General features: G+C 40.8%; 2 protein-coding genes across 3 annotated transcripts in view; one reads left to right on the top strand and one right to left on the bottom strand.

The window, feature by feature from the left end:
• Nucleotides 1-7,329, top strand: part of psd2 (pleckstrin and Sec7 domain containing 2) — a 46,309-nt gene extending 38,980 nt beyond the window's left edge. For both annotated transcript variants that reach the window (XM_053505825.1, XM_053505826.1), the window contains 7 exons: nucleotides 238-281; nucleotides 397-587; nucleotides 2,182-2,252; nucleotides 2,379-2,536; nucleotides 2,664-2,808; nucleotides 4,233-4,376; nucleotides 4,485-7,329. In XM_053505825.1, the coding sequence (XP_053361800.1) occupies nucleotides 238-281; nucleotides 397-587; nucleotides 2,182-2,252; nucleotides 2,379-2,536; nucleotides 2,664-2,808; nucleotides 4,233-4,376; nucleotides 4,485-4,682 (951 nt within the window). In that variant the 3' untranslated portion in view covers nucleotides 4,683-7,329. The remainder of the gene's footprint in view (nucleotides 1-237; nucleotides 282-396; nucleotides 588-2,181; nucleotides 2,253-2,378; nucleotides 2,537-2,663; nucleotides 2,809-4,232; nucleotides 4,377-4,484) is intronic.
• A 3,099-nt stretch (nucleotides 7,330-10,428) lies between these two features.
• On the bottom strand, nucleotides 10,429-16,280 carry purab (purine-rich element binding protein Ab). The gene has a single exon (XM_053505451.1). The coding sequence runs from the start codon at nucleotides 16,181-16,183 to the stop codon at nucleotides 15,335-15,337; it is 849 nt and encodes a 282-aa protein (XP_053361426.1). The 5' UTR covers nucleotides 16,184-16,280; the 3' UTR covers nucleotides 10,429-15,334.
• Between the last annotated feature and the right edge of the window lie 2,122 nt (nucleotides 16,281-18,402).

The following is an 18,402-nucleotide window of genomic DNA, read 5'->3' on the forward strand; positions in this document are numbered from 1 at the left end:
TGTCAAAAATTGTAAATATTGGTATCTATGTTGTAAATTGTAAATAATTGGTACTGCAGTGTCTATTTTTTGTACAATACACATGAGCTACTTGTGTCTTTGTACCTCTGAATGTTTGTAGAATCACAGACCGTTTGTATCCGTGGAAATTCGTAACTCGAATGTTTTTACTGTATAAGCATTCAGTTGGATACAGCATACGTCTAACGTCAGGTCTCCCCTCTCCTTCTGGTTTAGGTGCTGTATAATTCCATAAAGAATGAAAAGCTGGAATGGGCCATGTGAGTATCTGGTCTGTCTCCTAGCTGTGGAAGTACCTGAATGTTTTCTTGATAGAAAGAACATAAACCGAGGATGTCTCTAGCCGCGGATGTGTAACTTAATCTCCATTTGCAGTGAGGAAGAGGAATTGAGGAAGAGTCTGTCCGAGCTGGTCGAGGATCAGTGTGATGCCGGGGGCAAGCGCATCGTTAGGGTAACGGATAGCAGTAATCCTTTTATTGCCATCCCGCTTTTGCTTAATGCTGCCACTTACAAACATGGAATCCTGACCCGAAAGAGCCACGCAGACATGGACGGCAAACGCAGTGAGTATTTGAGACACGATATGTATGTTTGTGTGTGTGTGTGTGTGTGGGAAGTGGGTTTAACTGTATAGTGTGACTGTTTTTTGCTCAGGTATTTCAACTCATTAGTTTGACATGAAAGTGCTAGCATCTTCACAAAAAAGTAGATTTCACTCATGGTAGGGATGTAACTGAATATGGGTCGCCACATCTTGGCACAGGTTTTCACGCCAAGTGCTTTTCGTGACACAACCCTCCCATTTTATCCGGGCTTGGGACAGGCTCTGCATCCAGTGGCTGGGGTTTGGGCATTGGGTGGGAACTGCCCCCAGGCCTTTCACATGAAAGAGATGAGCCACCGATGCCCCGCAAGTACCAACACATTAATAATAGATAACACGTTCTAAACAGACAGAGATAGACTAAGGAATGATAAGTGGCCAGGCAGCCAATAGAGCAAAACGGAATGTGTTTTCTGGTTAAAAGAGATGCAATACATTCTCCCTTGTCAATCACATCAGCACTTGCCAATCGGTGACATCTGTATGCTCAGGTCTGAATGTGTCATGGTGGTTTGATTATACCAGAAGTTGGCAGTAACGTCTTAATAAATTGTCTGAATACCTAGTATAAGGAGGGCCCAGGTCCAGTTCCCACCCAGTGCCCAAACCCCAGTCACTGGATGCAGTTATCCAGCGCAAAACCTGTGCCGGGTTGTGTGCGGGTTGCATGGTCTGCTGTAGCAACCCCTCAGTGGGAGAACTCAGAAGACTAACATAGTATAAGGATTGATGGTGATTTCTGTCAACTACTTCTGGTAATTACATGCTAGATTAAAAAGGGTGTCTTTGAGCTAGGAAGTCAACCATGACCTTTTAAAATAATAAGGACGTTTTTAGACCTAATTGATTTGGATGCAGCGGCACAGTAGCATAGAGGATAGCAATGTAGCCTCGCACCTCCAGGATCAAGGCTTTTGGTGTGTGTGCATGAAGTTCCTCCTCGTGTGTTTGGTGGGTTTCAAAATCATGCAGATTATCTTAAGTGCGAGGAACTGGCACACTGTCCAGTGTGTATGAGGCCTCTCTCCAGGTTTCCCACAACCCTGTACAGGATATGCAGTATAGAGAATGAATGAGTGAGTGAGAGTGATTGGAAGACATTTTGTGAAGATATCCAGTAGTAGTACACAAAGAGAAGATACGCTTTAGTCAGGAAAGTGTTAATGTGTTGTGTATGAGAAGATCACAAAACACAAGAAAATGATATATCATCAGCAGGCAGTTTGGCACTGAAGGGACCTATCTCTAAGGTTATTCACTGTCTCAATACCTCAATATGATGTAAGACCTAATTAGCCTAATTGGGATGCGTGTGTGTGTGTGTGTGTGTGTTCAACTGAGCTGGCAGACTGGCGAGTGCAATCTCGGGCTTCCAGCAGGTGGAGAAGATAGCAGGGATAGTCCTAACAGCTGGATACAGCATCTGTGATCAACCGTAGCCGTTAGACAAATGCATTCACAACTAACAACGCTTTTTGTCTGCCTCTCTTCCCTCACACTCGTGCACTGTGTCTGTGTGTTGGTCTCATTTTCCTTTCTGTTTCTCTCTGCAGCCCCGAGAGGACGGCGAGGCTGGAAGAAATTCTATGCTGTGCTGAAGGGCATGATCCTCTACCTGCAGAAAGTATTTCACACACACACACACACACACACACACACACACATTTTTTTTCTCCATTATTGCACTCATCCCCTTTTGGAACAAACCAACCCACACAACACTTGCTCTCTGTCTTCCTCTTGTGTTAAGGATGAGTATAAACCCGATAAGGACTTGTCTGAAGTCGACCTGAAAAACGCAGTGCGTGTGCACCATGCTTTGGCCACAAGAGCTTGCGACTACAGCAAGAAACCCAACGTTCTCAAGCTCAAAACGTCAGACTGGAGAGTCTTCCTCTTCCAGGCGCCGTGAGTTTCAAACTGCTTCGAATTAAACTCGGAATTCCTAACAAGATATGCCATAGTGCACGTCACAAGTTTTTAGCCTACAAATGTGTGTGTGTGTGTGTGTGTTTGTGTGTCTACTTTTGTAAAGGAGTGAGGAGGAAATGATGTCATGGATCTTCAGGATCAATTTGGTGGCTGCTCTGTTTTCGGCTCCTGCGTTTCCGGCTGCCATAGGTTCCATGAAAAAATTCTGCAGACCTCTGCTACCGTCATCCACGACTAGGCTCAACCAGGTACATACACTCTTAAGCTCCTGTATGTCAAGGTTGTTATAAAGGTCAAAGTTCACACAGGTTTTAGAGCTCCCTCAAAGTGTGTGTTAATGTTCCAGCTGAAAAAGCTTTCGGATAATGCATTTCTCTATTCCTTCTCTATTCCTGTAAATGAGTTACTGCTGAGCCATGCACCTCAAGAGAACTTCAGAGCTGAACAACAATCCAGAGGGAGGGTATCTTAATATATATGACAGGCTGCATTAAATGCCGTACCGCGGTCTGGACCCAGCCCGAGTGACAGTTCTATCCGGCCCTGATGCTTTTCTGATAAATGAGAATAAGTTATATGCCAGTAATCTAGGCTTTTTTTCTCGTGGCTATATGTGTCACTCAACAGAACCAATCAATAAGATAGTTTCCAAGAAATGGAAAATAACCTATGAAAACTGAACCTTTAAAGATGAATGGACATCTCGATATATTTTTATTCTTCATGCGGGATGTTTAAAATCAGTTTGTCTAATATGTTCCGAAACCATAGCGATGATCAAAAGCAGTGATGTAAAATGCCACTATGAGACAAAACATGGGTTTTTAAAGCAAAACAACATACAGTATGTGGCAGTCCGAGGTGAGTGCATGTAGAATACCTGAACTGAGTTCTTTTACATTCATTTACGGCCCAGCGGAGATTTTGGCTTGTTGTAACGTCACCTTGTGCCGATGATGTCATTGTCTGTGTGCTAGTCTCCTTGATTTGACATCAGCTTTGTTTATAAGGACATTCGGTCAATGGTGGATGTACATGCAGTAAACCAGTGACTGTGTACTGGACTTTTTACATACGTGTACATACACACGCAGTTACTCACACATTATGTTAACAAACAGAGCTGCCTGAATGTACTACTAAGGTCACTGCTGCTACATACTGTACACAACCCCGACGACACTGAGACCCGTCGGACTTTTACGGAGCGCAACAGGTAATGACGTTTTGTCTAGGCTTCTGATTTATGAAAATCGCCGGCTATGTGTGGACATGGGCTAATCAGCTTGTTTTAGCCACAACCAATACAAAACAATAAAAGGCAAAATGTCCATTTTTTTCTCACTTTTTTCTCACAAATGTTTTTTCCAATCACTTTTTTGGATAAAAAAACTCTTTCATGCATATTTGCACAATTTCCGGACATTTCTACTTAAATCCCACCTCATCCCCACACTAAAATCTCTATGTTTTTCTATATCTATACTGATTTTTTTTCCCGTATTTGTACCGCTAGGTTTTTCTTATATTTTATATTTAGTTTTTATCTTCTATAGATATATTTTTCGTAGCTAAAGTTATTTTTTACATTTTATTTCTGATTTTATTCCATATTTATCTCCTATTAGTAATCTTTTTTTAAATACAAAAATCGAATGTTATATCTGTGCAGGAAGAGCAACTGAAGTGTCACGAGAGCAAACTGAAGCAGATCTCCTTAGAGGTAGAGGAACACAAAAGGAATCCACCAGAGCTGACACCCAAGAGCAAAGAGTCAGAGGAGTACCGCATTAAAGAGCACTACCTTACCTATGAGGTCAGGAACTTGTTGAAGCACTTAATCATACCGTAAATACGCTACTTATAATACACAGAATCCTGTGTGTCCCGTACGCTCCTAACCGCTTTGTGTGTGTCCGTGCAGAAAAGCCGCTATGAGACGTACGTCAACCTCCTGCAAGCCAAGTTGCGCGTGGGGAGTGACGACCTGGATAAAATCGAGGCCAGCGTGTTCGGCGGCGACGCCAGGGACAGCCACATGCGCAAAACCCAGTCCAGTCCTTCCATCAGCCATGCTCACGGACTCAACGGACGAGCCACTCACAAACACACCTCAGACTGAGCGAACATTCACCGCAGGGTCCCCGAACTTTGTCCTTCGTCTCAGACCTAGTTGAGCGAGCAACTAACATGATGGTCTGCCACTTCGGAAAAAAGGAGAGACACGTGAACGTAGCAGTAAATCATCCGTATAATTTCAAATGCACAGTAAATTAGGATTATTGTAAGTATTATTAGTCTTATTATGAAGCATTTTTAATAACGTGCCAAAAAGGAAGTACAGACGTTAAAGGAGACCGAGACTGTATTAGAGGAGTGTGTTTCCGTCACACGACTGCAGTCAGTTCTGACAGCACATGGCAGTTTCCTGTGATGGTCAAAGAGATGCACTATGATCACAAGGCTGATTTTACTGTGATGTCTGGAGAAGGTTTACTGCAGCATCATGGGGCACCTTTCCTGATGTCACTATTAAACTGTGACATCATTATGGTTTCTGAAGCGTATTCGTTACAAGGCAGAGACATAAAGTGATGGCGTGATGCCACATTCCAACGTTGAAGCCATTAACACACACTTATGTTGACATCTCAGTGTTTGACTAGTCCATATGTAGAATTGGCTTCCTGACTGATTTTTATTTTTATTTTATTATTTTTTTGCGTGACATGTAGCATTCGGCTTATCCGCGAGGCCTTTTTCGATGTCTCAGCCTCAGTAGCTGTTTTAAGGGCTCTGTCACATGCTGAGGTGTTTGTTTAGATTCATACAGTATGTGCTGTCTTGGCAGTATGATGCAAATGTCCCTATTATTTATTACGTCATATTTATTTATTGTAAAGTTTCTTTTCTGAGCCGTGACCGCGGACTCGGGCACTTGTAATGTTGAAAGCAATTTATCTCAGTTGATTCTATATACATATATCTATCTATATATATATACATATATATATAAAATCTCAGTTCTTTTTTAATGGAGCTGCCTGCTTGAGGTGGTAGAGAACCCAGTGTGAGGTTCTTGTTCACAATATCATAAAAGAAGACAGGGTATGTGATGGAAAACAGGATCAGAAAGACTTGCAACGTATGTATGTATGTATGTATGTATGTATGTATGTATGTATGAGCATGTTTGTGTGTAACAGTAAAAGCAAGAGAGGTAAAGAAAACAGATTGAAGGTGTGTGAAAGGAATGCTGAAGTGTTTTAATGTAATCTCTGTCTAATGCATCTGCAGCATATGTATGCTTAGCACAGACACGCGTTTGCTTAGCGCTTAAGGCTTTGGGATACTGATCAGAAGATTGTGAGTTCAAATTATTACATGGCATCACATCAGCACTGACGCTATGCAGCAAGGGACTCATTAAGTCGTTAATTTCCAGTGAAAGCTGGCAATTTCCATTGATGGGAAGCAAAGCAGACATTAGTGGGACGAGGGGAAGGGCGAGCAAGGCAAAAAAAAAAAAAAGTTTATGTAAATGAGAACCAAAGCAATTCGCTGACTACCATTTGGTACTGATTTGTGGTCAAATGAGGGGTGTTTTTAATACACGGTGTAGCTACTGTAGGTTGTTTAGATATCTTCGTGGACATTACTCCAGCTCAAAGAAAATCTGGTATTTGGCAATAAAACTAAGTTGATTAAAATAATAATAAGTTAAATAAACATCATCAAACCACGATTACATGTAACTGCCCAGTGTAGAGCGGTTTCTGCAATGCACAGCCAAAACAGCTGGCGCAAGCATGAGAGAAGTCTTACTAAAGCTCTTCTTATATATTTTATCCATGTAAAGTGATAGAGTAATTCCATTTATAGATTCTTTCCCAATTCATGTGTTCTGTGAATGCTGGTAACCCCGGGTACTTGCCTTCATAAAATAGTCCTCTAATAATTAATTGAACACTTACATTTACCATTGAGTCTAGAAGTAATGAAAAAATATTTTACAAAAGTGCAAGTTATGCATAACTGCCCCCAACATCTGGCCCTTCAGTCTATTTTTTCTGTTTTTGACCTGTCCGTGGTAATCACACATATGCTACATTTGAAGTTAATATAGATTATAATTAAAAACACTTTAAGCTTCAGTTTTCCTTCAAGCGCTATGTCAAAGTATGATGTTGAAGACGAATTCTGTATGCTTGATAGTGACAGAGGAATCATCTTCTTGCAGTGGACCAAAAGAAGCCTTGCCAACAAACATGACTAGAGCCTGAAGCAGCAGGACTGCAAATTCAGACCAAGATATCTACTCGTACCTGTATCATGCACTGTAGCTCATTGGACTAAGTGATACAGTTCTGTTCAAATGCATTCTTATGCTGTAAATCAGCACCGTGATCATGGGATGAGTGTTATGTTTGCAGAAGAGGACTGCTAGTGGCACAACGTCTACGCTTAGCTCTTCAGCAGCGGCACAGTCGACCCCCCCAGTGTCTCCACCCATGCCCATGGTACGGACTTTGTGTGTTTGAGCAAGTGCAAGTAGATTTTTCTAGTGCAGTTTTGACGCATGATGACAGTGTGAGTGAGAAAATGAGCTTGTAGCTCTTGCACTGCTATATATATAAAATAACATAAAGAGCTGCAATTTTATACACTCCTTTAGTAACTGCTTTCATAAATTGACTTCCCTATACTTGTCGCTTTGGCTGTTGTGCTAACTATGATTTTCCCCAATGTTTAGGGTAGAACACAAATGCTGTTGTAATAAAAAAAATAAAAAAAAGATTGTTATGATTATTTTGTAAATTTTGCTGCAATGTTGGGATATTTTGTTATAACCCACCCTTTTTTTTGGTAATGGCAAGACCTTGATTTGCTTCTCTGCAGCTCATGGCACATTTGAACACAGTGGACAATAACAGCAAACCAACTGAAAAACATTAGTAAACAAGCTTAAAAATTAATCATAATTATACAAAACAAGCAAGCAAATGTTGTCATCGATGTCTATAACACTTTATCCTGCATACAAGTTAGATCCCAGGGGACTGAGGGCACGAGGCGGGGTACATCCTGGACAGGGTGCCAATCCATCACAGGGCGCACACACTCATTTACACACTATGGACAATTTGAGAACACCAAGTAACCTAACCTGCGTATCTTTGGACTGTGGGAGGAAACCCACCAATCATGGTGAGAACATGCCAACTCCATGCACACAGAGACGGAACAGTGCTAAAAACACAACAATAAAGAAATTGGGCACAACAGTTAACTGGGTTTTAGAGACTAAGGATGGCTAAACCAATGCACACTGTGAACAAACTTGCTAGCTAATAATAACTTCACTGAGGTTCTACTGTTAGCTGTAACAGTTTAAAATGATCTGAACAGTTTTTATGACCTGCCCCAAGAACTACCTTATATTTACAGGTGAATTTCATAATCAAGTTAATTTTTTTTTATTATTATTGTTTTGCTTTATGGAAACCAAACACTTTGAAGCTCAGTATCTCAAAACTGCTAGGAATACAAACACAATCTTATAATTCCAAGGGAACAACCTGTCTAGACTGTGTTTGCTTGCTTTAGAATTACAATTTCCCTTCACTGAAACTAAGAGGTATAAACCTGTTCCAGTATGACAATAACCATGTGAACAAAGCAAGCTTTATGAACACATTGGCTTGCCAAGGTTAGTGTGGAAGAACTGCACAGAGCCCAACCCCAACCCTAATGAATACAGTTGCGAACGCAGATTGTACTACTGAACTCCTAACACTCCTGCAACTGAATGGTGAATTAGCAAATCCACACGGGCCACACTCCAAAATCTAGTGCAAAGCCAACTGAATCTGAAATGGGATGGTTAATAAACACATACAGTACTGTATGGTTGTGATGGTCAAGGTTCCCAGGGTTTTTATTTTATATAATGTACCTGTGCAGACTGTTTTAACGTTAACGTTAGTGTATGTTTGGATTACATGAACATATATGAAAAAATTGATTATAAAGTGGATGAACTGGGATAAATCTCTGACATCTAAAATATAACTAAAGTCAAAATAAAATCTGAAAAGATTTTATGGATTTTTCTATGATTACATACTGCATAACCAATTTACCCTTAGTTAAGTGCTTATTAAATGCATACATATATATCTTCAGAGTAGTTAGAGAAATACAAACACTTAGTGTTCTCAAAGTTGGAGATGATTGATGACAATATATGCAATCACTGATGAATTAAATAAATTTAAATAGAATTTGCAATGGCTGCCCAGTGGGACAATTTAAATTTTTATTGGAAAACTTTAAGTTTGGTCCACATTGTCTGTGTTGTGTCTTGCAATACATGCAGTGGTATGCACTAATCAAAATTTTGAAAATACCTTCTAATTTAAATTCTCTTTCCTAATTTTTATTATTTTTTTATGTTGTACCACAATGCTGAAGGCATCCAAAATATGCAATGTGTCATTTATGTAAGATGTGTCTGCTACTTATGCTCTGTAAAGCCTCCATAATGGCTCTAATCTGAGGTGATGTTTCTTAATTGGTGATTTTTGTGGCTGGTAACTCTAAATTCATTTCTTATTCGCATCAGAGGTAAGTTTTTGTCTTGCTTCCCGGGATGGTGAGAGCCAGTTTCATCATGGTGCTTGATGGGTTTTGCAAATGCACTTGACAATACTGTTCTTGCAAGAACTTTTTCAGAAAAACTGACCTTAGTGTCTTAAAATAACTGACTGTTGTTGTGTTTGTTATTGTTGTCACTTTATAACCTAAGTTCATATGTGTTATTTCAGAAAACATTGAATTAGATGATGTGTCTAAACTTGATTGGTGACAGTGTATGTGTTTCATTTTACCCTGTTGTGTAGTCCTATGCTGTCTGATTTTGGACCATGACCAAATAATTGACACATTGAGCTTCCCTTGTTAATGCTGGTCAGCCAGATAGTTGAGCTAGCATGAAATTGTTTGGATAGGATTGGATTAAGGCTTAAATTAAGTTCTTAATTGAAATTTACATTTTACATATACAACTGCATTTATCTCATTATAGTTCATATCTTCCAATTTGTCAATCTTATATATATAGTTCATATCTTCTTTTCCTAGCTACAGTATAATAATTGTGTGTGTGTCTGTGTGTGTGTGTGTGTGTGTGTGTGTGTGAGAGAGAGAGAGAGAGACACATGACTGTGATTGAAGATATGTTGAGTTAGAGCACTCACTTTTGCAATTTGGGTGGTTATTTCTTTAAACTGACCATTTCAAATTTATTTTTAAAGAAATAATTTTTTTTTTTTTTTTTTTAAAGAAAAATCTTATCCCTAGAAAGTTCTAAACAAAGAAAATTATTAAATTATTAAATGATATCATAGCATGAAAATATTTATTAAATACTGTATGGAAAAAATGTGACATGTACAATATATGATTTTAATATGCAAAATTTATATTTAGAAACTCCCTGCAGCTTCCAGGCGCCATAGCACTGATGACGTCATGCTGTCTAACGTTCCAAGCCTTTTGGGTGGAGGGTGAGGACTGGGTGTTTTTTTCTTCAGCACCCTGGACAGCTCTGTATCCTGCCAATAGAGGGCGTCGTGTTTTTTTTCAGTAGTTGATTTCTTCAATAGTATTTGCACTTATGGATAATATTTAAATTATTTAATTTTAAGGACTTTCTCATAGACCTGCAGTGGTTTTCTGTTTTCTGACAAAACTCACAACCATGGGTCACCGTAATGGTTACTAATTAATTATGTTGCAATTAGTGAACATCCTATTGACTTAGATGGTGAATATACTTCAGTCATTTCAGACAAAAACCAGAGGGAATGGAGGTTTTATTGCAATTAGTCATTTTCAGACAAAAAAAAGAAAAGAAAGAAAACAGGCTTTCCAACTCAGCAACAAGTTACGTACCTGTACAAAAAACACACTGGATACCAATAACAGAAATTCAATAAACTTGTGAGAATACACAAACAGCAAAAGGATGTGTGCGGGGTACAGAACATGGAGGTGGATGACGAAGAGTTGGATGAGAGGTACTTTTTCTAAGCCAATGTAAGCACCATATTTGTGTTAGAAGGAAGGCAGGAAATAAATCTGATTCTAAAAAGGTTGGCTGAAGTTTAACATGGATACATACATGAGCGCAATCATCACAGTTTTTTTTTCATCTTACATTTTAACCAACTAAATAAAAGAACAGTTGGTGCACTACTACTTCATCATGCAATTGACTTTAGTAAACCTTCTGTAACACAGACAAAATAGACTTCAATAAGTAGAAGAACATACATCTCTGGCCAACAGCAATTGTCACAAAGCCTGGAAAGTAATGTTATACTTGTTTTAAATGTGAGATCTCCTATCAAAAATAATATGCAGACTTTTTATTTTTCTTAATATATTTAAAGTGCAAGTATTTATCCATTTGATTCAATGCTTTCTGTAAGTATAAAATACAAAGGAAATAAAACAGCAATATGCTTTTCCTGTATATATATATATATAGGTTTTATATCTTTTTTTCATAAAGAGGAGCATCATATGTAACAAACCATATATACACACACATTACATGTCATATATTTAATCTTTTCATTACAACACATTTTATAGAGAAGAAAACATGGATGAACAATGGAAAATGTGGGATTCTCCTTTATATTTACTCTTGATTCCTATCATTCTAAACCCAAACCTATTTTCCAAATGAGGTTTTGAACCCATATCCTATACTTTTTTGTATGTAAAAAGATAGAAATATGCAAACATATATGTGCTAAACAGATCTGGTCAAGGTCCTAAGCTTGTGATAGGTCAGAACCATAACATTAGAACTAACAAGCAAATCACACATGCGACTGCACGCATACATGTCACACACACACAGACACACACACACACACACACACACAGGCGCTAATGGGTTGTTAAAGTTTGCTGCATCTTACTTGTTTCTTTATTGGTGGTGTTCTGTATATTCTGGGTTTGAGTCTGATTTTTAACTGTGCATACATGAGAACTTTAATTAATCAAACAGCTATCAAGCGATAATGTTAAGAAAGACATTCTGATAGTTATAGACCGACAACAATAAAAGAAGCACCACTAACAGGAGACTATGTTGAACTTAACTCAGGTTTCCCACCTCACACATGAAGTACCAATCAGGATTCATTACTGTATGTGTACTCCGCATGTGTGTGTGTGTGTGTGTGTGTTTTGCTCTTTAACAATAATTACCACAGTGCTGGTACACGTTTTAGCAAACAGCGCTCTGTGGATTGGAAGCAAAGCTGGAACTTTGCTGGTGTTGACCGAGTGACGTTGAACACTCTTGGTGGAACACTGCCAATTGTACAGGCAGAAAGTGAAATCACAGAGCCATTTAGTACGCAGTAGCACCTTTAGAATGGACCATAGTTTTTTTTTTTTTTGTTTTTTTTTTTGAATAAGCCTCTTACACAAGCATGTGCCTTTGAGTGACAGAGGCATCTTTTAAGTGCAAAACAATCTGTACATTTGTAATTTGTTTAGGATTGTAATGATCCTTTCCGGGAATCGTCTTTCGAGACTGAAGAGCTCGTTTTTTTATTTCCAGTTTTAAGTTGTGTTAGTGCCTTATGTACGAACAAGAAGCTTAAACTGACTGGTCAGGTCATCGCATTTGTGGCACACATCGAAATGTCTGGTAATCAGATCAGGGCAGTGATAGGAAACGATTAGCTTGACCACCCGAGGAGAGTGAAGAGGACTAGAAAATTTTTAAAAACAAGAATTTAAAGAGCTTCAAGTATAGAAACAAAGCCCTCTTCTTAAGTAGATATGGTCTACACTACTCATAACCAGACTGAGGGTTATGGTAGGAGGTGAGGGCAGAGAGGAAAGTGCTCCTGTGTGCTCACATCCTAAGCAGGTTAAGGATACCACATAGGCCTGGGTTGTTCAATCTTATCCCCAGACATAATGTTTTTGTTCCAGCCAATCAGCAGCCACACATTTTAATCAGTTTACCTCAGTAACCCAATTAGACTCTCGGCTGCTGCTCATGTTTGGTCGGAAACTTCGCACTAACACTGTCTATAAGATTGTACAGACCTGATAAAGGGGAGTCCTCGGCTAGAAAACCCCACTAAGTCAGTAGGCTGTTGTGGTGCTTAAAGATTTACTGAACATAAGACTGTTAGCAAGCCTGGCTGCATTTCTCTTTCTCCCAGGTACCGCATAAACACCAGCTGTCAAATCTCTCGATTTCTTGCACTAACAAAAGAACATTTATCTTGCCATTGTTACGAATAGCGGCAATCTGTCCTATATTAAGAGATTTTATTTTAAAAATGTATATTAATTTTTCTTATAATAAAATATTCAAATAAATATTCAAGACTCAATACAGGAAGCATTGTGCCATTAAAAGAGAGAAATGAGCAACCAAACGCTTCACAACCTCTCGACGTGACATCGACAGCCTTTAACGTCACACGAGACACAGGACACATGGCTGTTAAGCATCTAGCAAAAATAGCTCATGTTCTGCATATGGTCAATGGAGATCAACCTTTGACCTTAGCAGCAGGAAACAGTCGGAAGAATCACAAATTTAGCGATAAAAAAAAAAAAATCATTTTCATGCGTTCACACATATCTAGGTTAGATACAATGCTGTATCCACACCACACAGAAAGAATTCCAGAATGCCGGTCTTGGCACATAAACTACAATAATGCATGAGATGTGTCACCCAGGAGTTCCAGTACAAGCTCATGGGCTGGTTAACGCACTCAGCCCCTTTATTTATTGTTTTCCTGAATCACTTTTTTTCCCTAGGACCACCTGGCTACTCTCAGCTGGTAAACTCATTAACCATTTCCAATTTATGGTGAACCTGGCTAAAACATTAGCGCTATGCTTTTTATTAGAACCTGAAACAGCAATATGTGGCATGCAGTTGATAATTTAGTTTGATGCAGATTTGCGTGACCGACAAAACCGATAAACCAGTGAGTGAAGTTTAATAGCACCAAACAAAAAACACACAGGCTATCGCCTTTGCCCTAATTCTACTCACACAATCCCAAAGAGCAAAACACAGGGCTGGAGCCACAGACAGGAAGATTCTCCCTAACCACTTCCACACACACATATATATTTATATATAATTTATTTTAACAAAGAACTTTTTTTAATAAGGAGCACAACGAGCAAACCTCCACAGCCTATGTAGAACCAAATCCATGTTTACATAAGCACTGTATCATCCTGATCATCGTCGCCACCATCATCATCATCAACGTCATCATCGTGGTCATCATCATCTGTGTTTCCAGGTGAACACAGAGAGGAGAGAAACCCGTGAGCCTCTTTAGAGTTTGGCTTGTTAAAAAGTCCTTTAGAAGCACCACAAGTGGCACAGCGACAGGGATGTTGTGACGAGCAAGACGGACAGCGACCAAAAGCGCATGACACGTAAAAGCATGTAAACGTGTGGCGAGCATTAAGGCACCAGGTTGGTTTCGGACGTTGTAGTGGGCGTGCCGTGCAGGGGCACCACACATCTGCGCATGCTCACAGTAGTGGAACAGCTCCTTGTTTTTTTGTTTTGTTTTGTTTTTTTATTTGGTTTTATTTCTTTTTTAAGTACCCCCCACTACCACCACCGCCCCCGAAAAACAGAAAAAAAGAAAGAAAATCCCACAGAAAACGTGGGTATTTTTAATAAGAATCTAAATACATCTGATTCACAAAATCATAAATTTGTATTTCTAAGTTAGCACTTTTAATGAAACGTGCCCAAAGGGCAATGGGCACACAGCAGAATCCCCAGCGCTGGATATTTCCACCATGCCCATTTGTGTCCAGAGGATTTAAAATGAGCACTGTGGCTTTGACACTGCGGATTTTGCTGCTCCTGGTGCAATAGGGTTGGTAGATTTAATAGAAATAAAAGTATAATAGTCTCTCCGACACCCGACTTTACTATGTTGGTATTCTCCTGACTAAATCTGGAGTTAAAAAAAAAGAGAGAGAGAAAGAGAGAGAGAGACAGAGAGAGAGAGAGAGAGAAATGTTGCATGACGAGCTAATACGATCTTCTTTCTGATTTCAAAGGCATATGAGTAGCCTCCAAGTGCATGAGGTCCTCGGATGCCTCGGGTTGGTCGGGACTGAGATCTGTTCAGCAGATGGACTGTGCGCTGAGCAACAATACACAGAGCACTTCATCCCAAACGTACCTTCAAACGGAGATTTGCTTGTTTTCATCAGATTAAAAATGTGGTTCAGATATTCCCAAACACAGTAGCTTTGTGCTAGAAAGTCTCAGTATTTCTGTTTTGTTTGTTTTTTTCCTTCTTGGCTTCTTCTTTTCATTTTGCAACACTTTGGAACAGTATCGTGTGATAGCTTGGACGTGTACAAAAAACGCATGGGCAGACAGACACACTCCGACCTGTGACATTCTGCGCGTCTCGGACACAGCTCGTGGATCGTGTTATTGATAGCAGCGGCTGACTGTTGAATGGTTGAGTAAAGTGGATAATAAACCGGTCGATGAGCGAAGTGATGCAACTGTAAATTTGTGAGTGTTGCGTGCGTGACGATCCTTTTGCTTTGAATCTCCCAGCGCGCCTTTTATTTTTCTTTTACACTAAACTTTTTTTCTTTTTTTTTTTTTGTCTACGCGGTCATTCATCCTTTCATCCTTGTAGTAGCTGTTGAACGTCACGTTTATTAATCCTCGTCGCCGTCATCGCCATGCAGGCCCTCCGGTAAGAGCTCGCGCGCCCTCCTCTCCCTGCTCCTCTCCTGAATCTTCTTCATCTCGTCCGCGTATTTGCAGAACGTGGCGCCGAACTTGGACCACACTTTGCACGGCACCGTGATGGCGTTGCGGTACGTCGGCTTCACCTCGCTGACCCGCATAAACACGCCATACTTATTCGAGCCCACGTCGAAGAAAAAGCGTTTGTTGTCCACCGTCAGAGACGTGCCATCGGGCAGCTCCGCCGGCTCCTCGTCCACGCCGTAGTCATCGATGAGCTTGGCCAAAGCGTCGCGGAACTCGATGAGCCCCTGCGCCGGGAGAGCGATGGTCTGGCCTTGCGCAGCGCCCAAGCCGGGGCCCCGATTCACCGTCTGTCGTATCCTCAGAAACCGCCCCCTCTGGTTCTCCTTCAGATCCATGTAGTACTTTCGGTTCTCCCGCACCAGGAACTCGCTCTTGAGCGCGCGCCGCGGCTCGTCCTGCACCGTGTCCGGGTGGCTGGGCCCCAGCTGTGCGTAATGCTCGATGAAGTCGCCCAAGTAGTCTCGGAACTCCACGGCTACTGACATGGACAAAGTCAAGCGACTCTTGTTTCCCGCAGCCCCGACCTCGGCGATCTTCAGAAAGCGGCCTTTGGCGTTCTGCTTCACGTCCAGGTAGAAGCGTTTGTTCTGGATGTCGACGCGCTTCGACGCCAGCTCCTCCGTGTCATGCTGGAGCCGCGACGAGGCGCCCATCGGCCCCTGGTGCATCGGGCCGCCGCTGGGGCCTGTGGCAAATCCTCCGTGCTCGCTACCGCTGTCTCTGTCCGCCATGATGCAGCCTCCTCCGCTTACCTTCTCTCCCGTCTCTCCCTCAGCCTGCTGCTAACCCCAACAGCCGCTCTCGCGATATCTGTAATCGACGCACAGGAAAACTAAGGTACTGTAAAGGCGAGGCCTACTGTAGTCCGAAAGAGTGACGATGGTGGGTGTGTTGGTGCACGTCAGAACGGCGCACAGGATGCGCAGGGTTGCGCAGGGCTTGTTCGTAGAGAGGGAGAGAGAGAAAGAAAAAAAAAGCGGTGCAATGTCATTTGGCAATAAATGAGAAAAGAGGTTTACACATGAAACTCGTCCGTAAAATGAAATGCACATGGGGTCCAGAATAAAAAAAAACATGCCTTTAGAAAGACAGTATAATTGTATTATTATAGTTAGTTTCATGCGAGTCTTCATATTAAGCCCATTTATACCCATGGCATTAGTTCGTCAGTAAAACGCAAGAAAACAGGAAACAACAAAGAAAAACACAAATTAATGTATTAAGGCCAAACTTCTGAGAGAGAAAAAAAAAACAATCTGGTATTTTTATTTTCAGTGACAAAAGAAGAAACAAGTTCGTCAACATAGCCAGAAAACTAAAAGTGTGCCTTGAGAGATTTGTGCAGGTTTAAGTAGAAAGATGATTTATGATTACATTATTTTTTTGTTGTTTGATGGTATTGGTTTAATATAGGAATTATTTCGAACGTTGAAATTCGTCGTTTTAAAGGCATCTCCACTTTACAGAATGAAAAAAAAACATTACAGTGTTGTTGTCTAATTGCACCGTCACATGCAAAACAAGTGCATGATTTGACTTTAAAGCCCCTATTGTGTTATTAAGGACATACTTTGACATACTATACTTTGACATAATATTAAGGACATACTATTGATTCATTGTTTCAAATTATTGAGTGTATAAACTATATCACCCAAGCATGGTCAAATAGAGATTACATTTCAAATGTTAAAAGACGTATAAAATTAAGCATTAGCTAACTGGCACGAGAAAAGCCTTAATTTATACCGACTTCCTGATGTAGAAGGGGGTCAGTTGGGGTTTATGATTTCAGCACCGCGGACAGCGCTGGTTCCCGGGCCCCCATTAGACAGAACTACAATGTGATGTTTTATAGATTGTCACGAAACCAGGACAATAAAGAAGACGAGGGTTTTTTTTTTTCTTACGGAATAAAAGAAGCCTTACCCAGGAGACGAAAACATTATGGTAGTATATTATTGGACCACACTGTCCAAATACCATAAAATATATTTCTTGAATTAAACCACCTATTATTATTATTATTATTATTATTATTATTAATAATAATAATAATAATAATAATAAATTATCTTCATTTACAAATGTGAAAACGGTTTTTCTGCATCTCTTTAAAGTTTGCAATAAACGAGATTTTCCCCCACATAATCTGCGCGCCATGAGACCGCCCTTTAGCCTGCAGATGTCGCCATACAGCAGTTCATAAGCGTCGCCCAGCAACAGTCCCTGTCTCACGACGCATTTAGTCTATCGATACGACCAAAATGATGCAAGCACATCTGCAACTTTAAATTCCCTTTTTATTCATAAACACACACTTTTTACTCCATTCCTAACGATGGTGTGTCATTACTGTGAATCTCATGGGCTGTTTTGTCATAACGCTGCAATGCCCGGTCTCCTCCCTTTATTAATAGACAGTGCCCTCTCGCAGCCAAATGCCCGCAGGACCTGTTGCCGTGGTAAATATGGCTCATTAAATGGCCGGTGGGCTGCTCTTCTGCTGCTCTGACCCCCGTCTGGTCGATTTTTGGGGCAACATGGTAAATGGGACTTGAATGCGGCAGCCGATTTCATAAAAGCAGGGATGCAGAGTTAAAACTAGTTTCTGATGGTCTGAGCATCGATTCCATTAGAGCTCCTTTCGCAGTGCTATTCATCGCCTCCGAGTCTGCGGTCTGCGGCGGCCCGAGCCTCTGTGTGCGCTGCCGTACAGTATACGGAAAGGCTCTGTGCTCTTCGCTTGCACTGCAGTTGTGTTATAAACCACCGACGATTTGCTTGAATATTTGATCAGCTGACGCTGGAATGAGAGGAGCTTTCTTGCTGACCTTTGCACCAAGGAGCGCAAGAAGACGCCCGAACACACAGACAGGAGGACGGCGATTTTTGCGCGCTCTCTTTCTCCCTCTGTGTGTGCGCGCGCGCGAGCGTGCACCTCACGCGC

Source organism: Clarias gariepinus, chromosome 10 (genome assembly GCF_024256425.1).
Source record: "Clarias gariepinus isolate MV-2021 ecotype Netherlands chromosome 10, CGAR_prim_01v2, whole genome shotgun sequence".
Lineage (NCBI taxonomy): Eukaryota > Metazoa > Chordata > Actinopteri > Siluriformes > Clariidae > Clarias > Clarias gariepinus.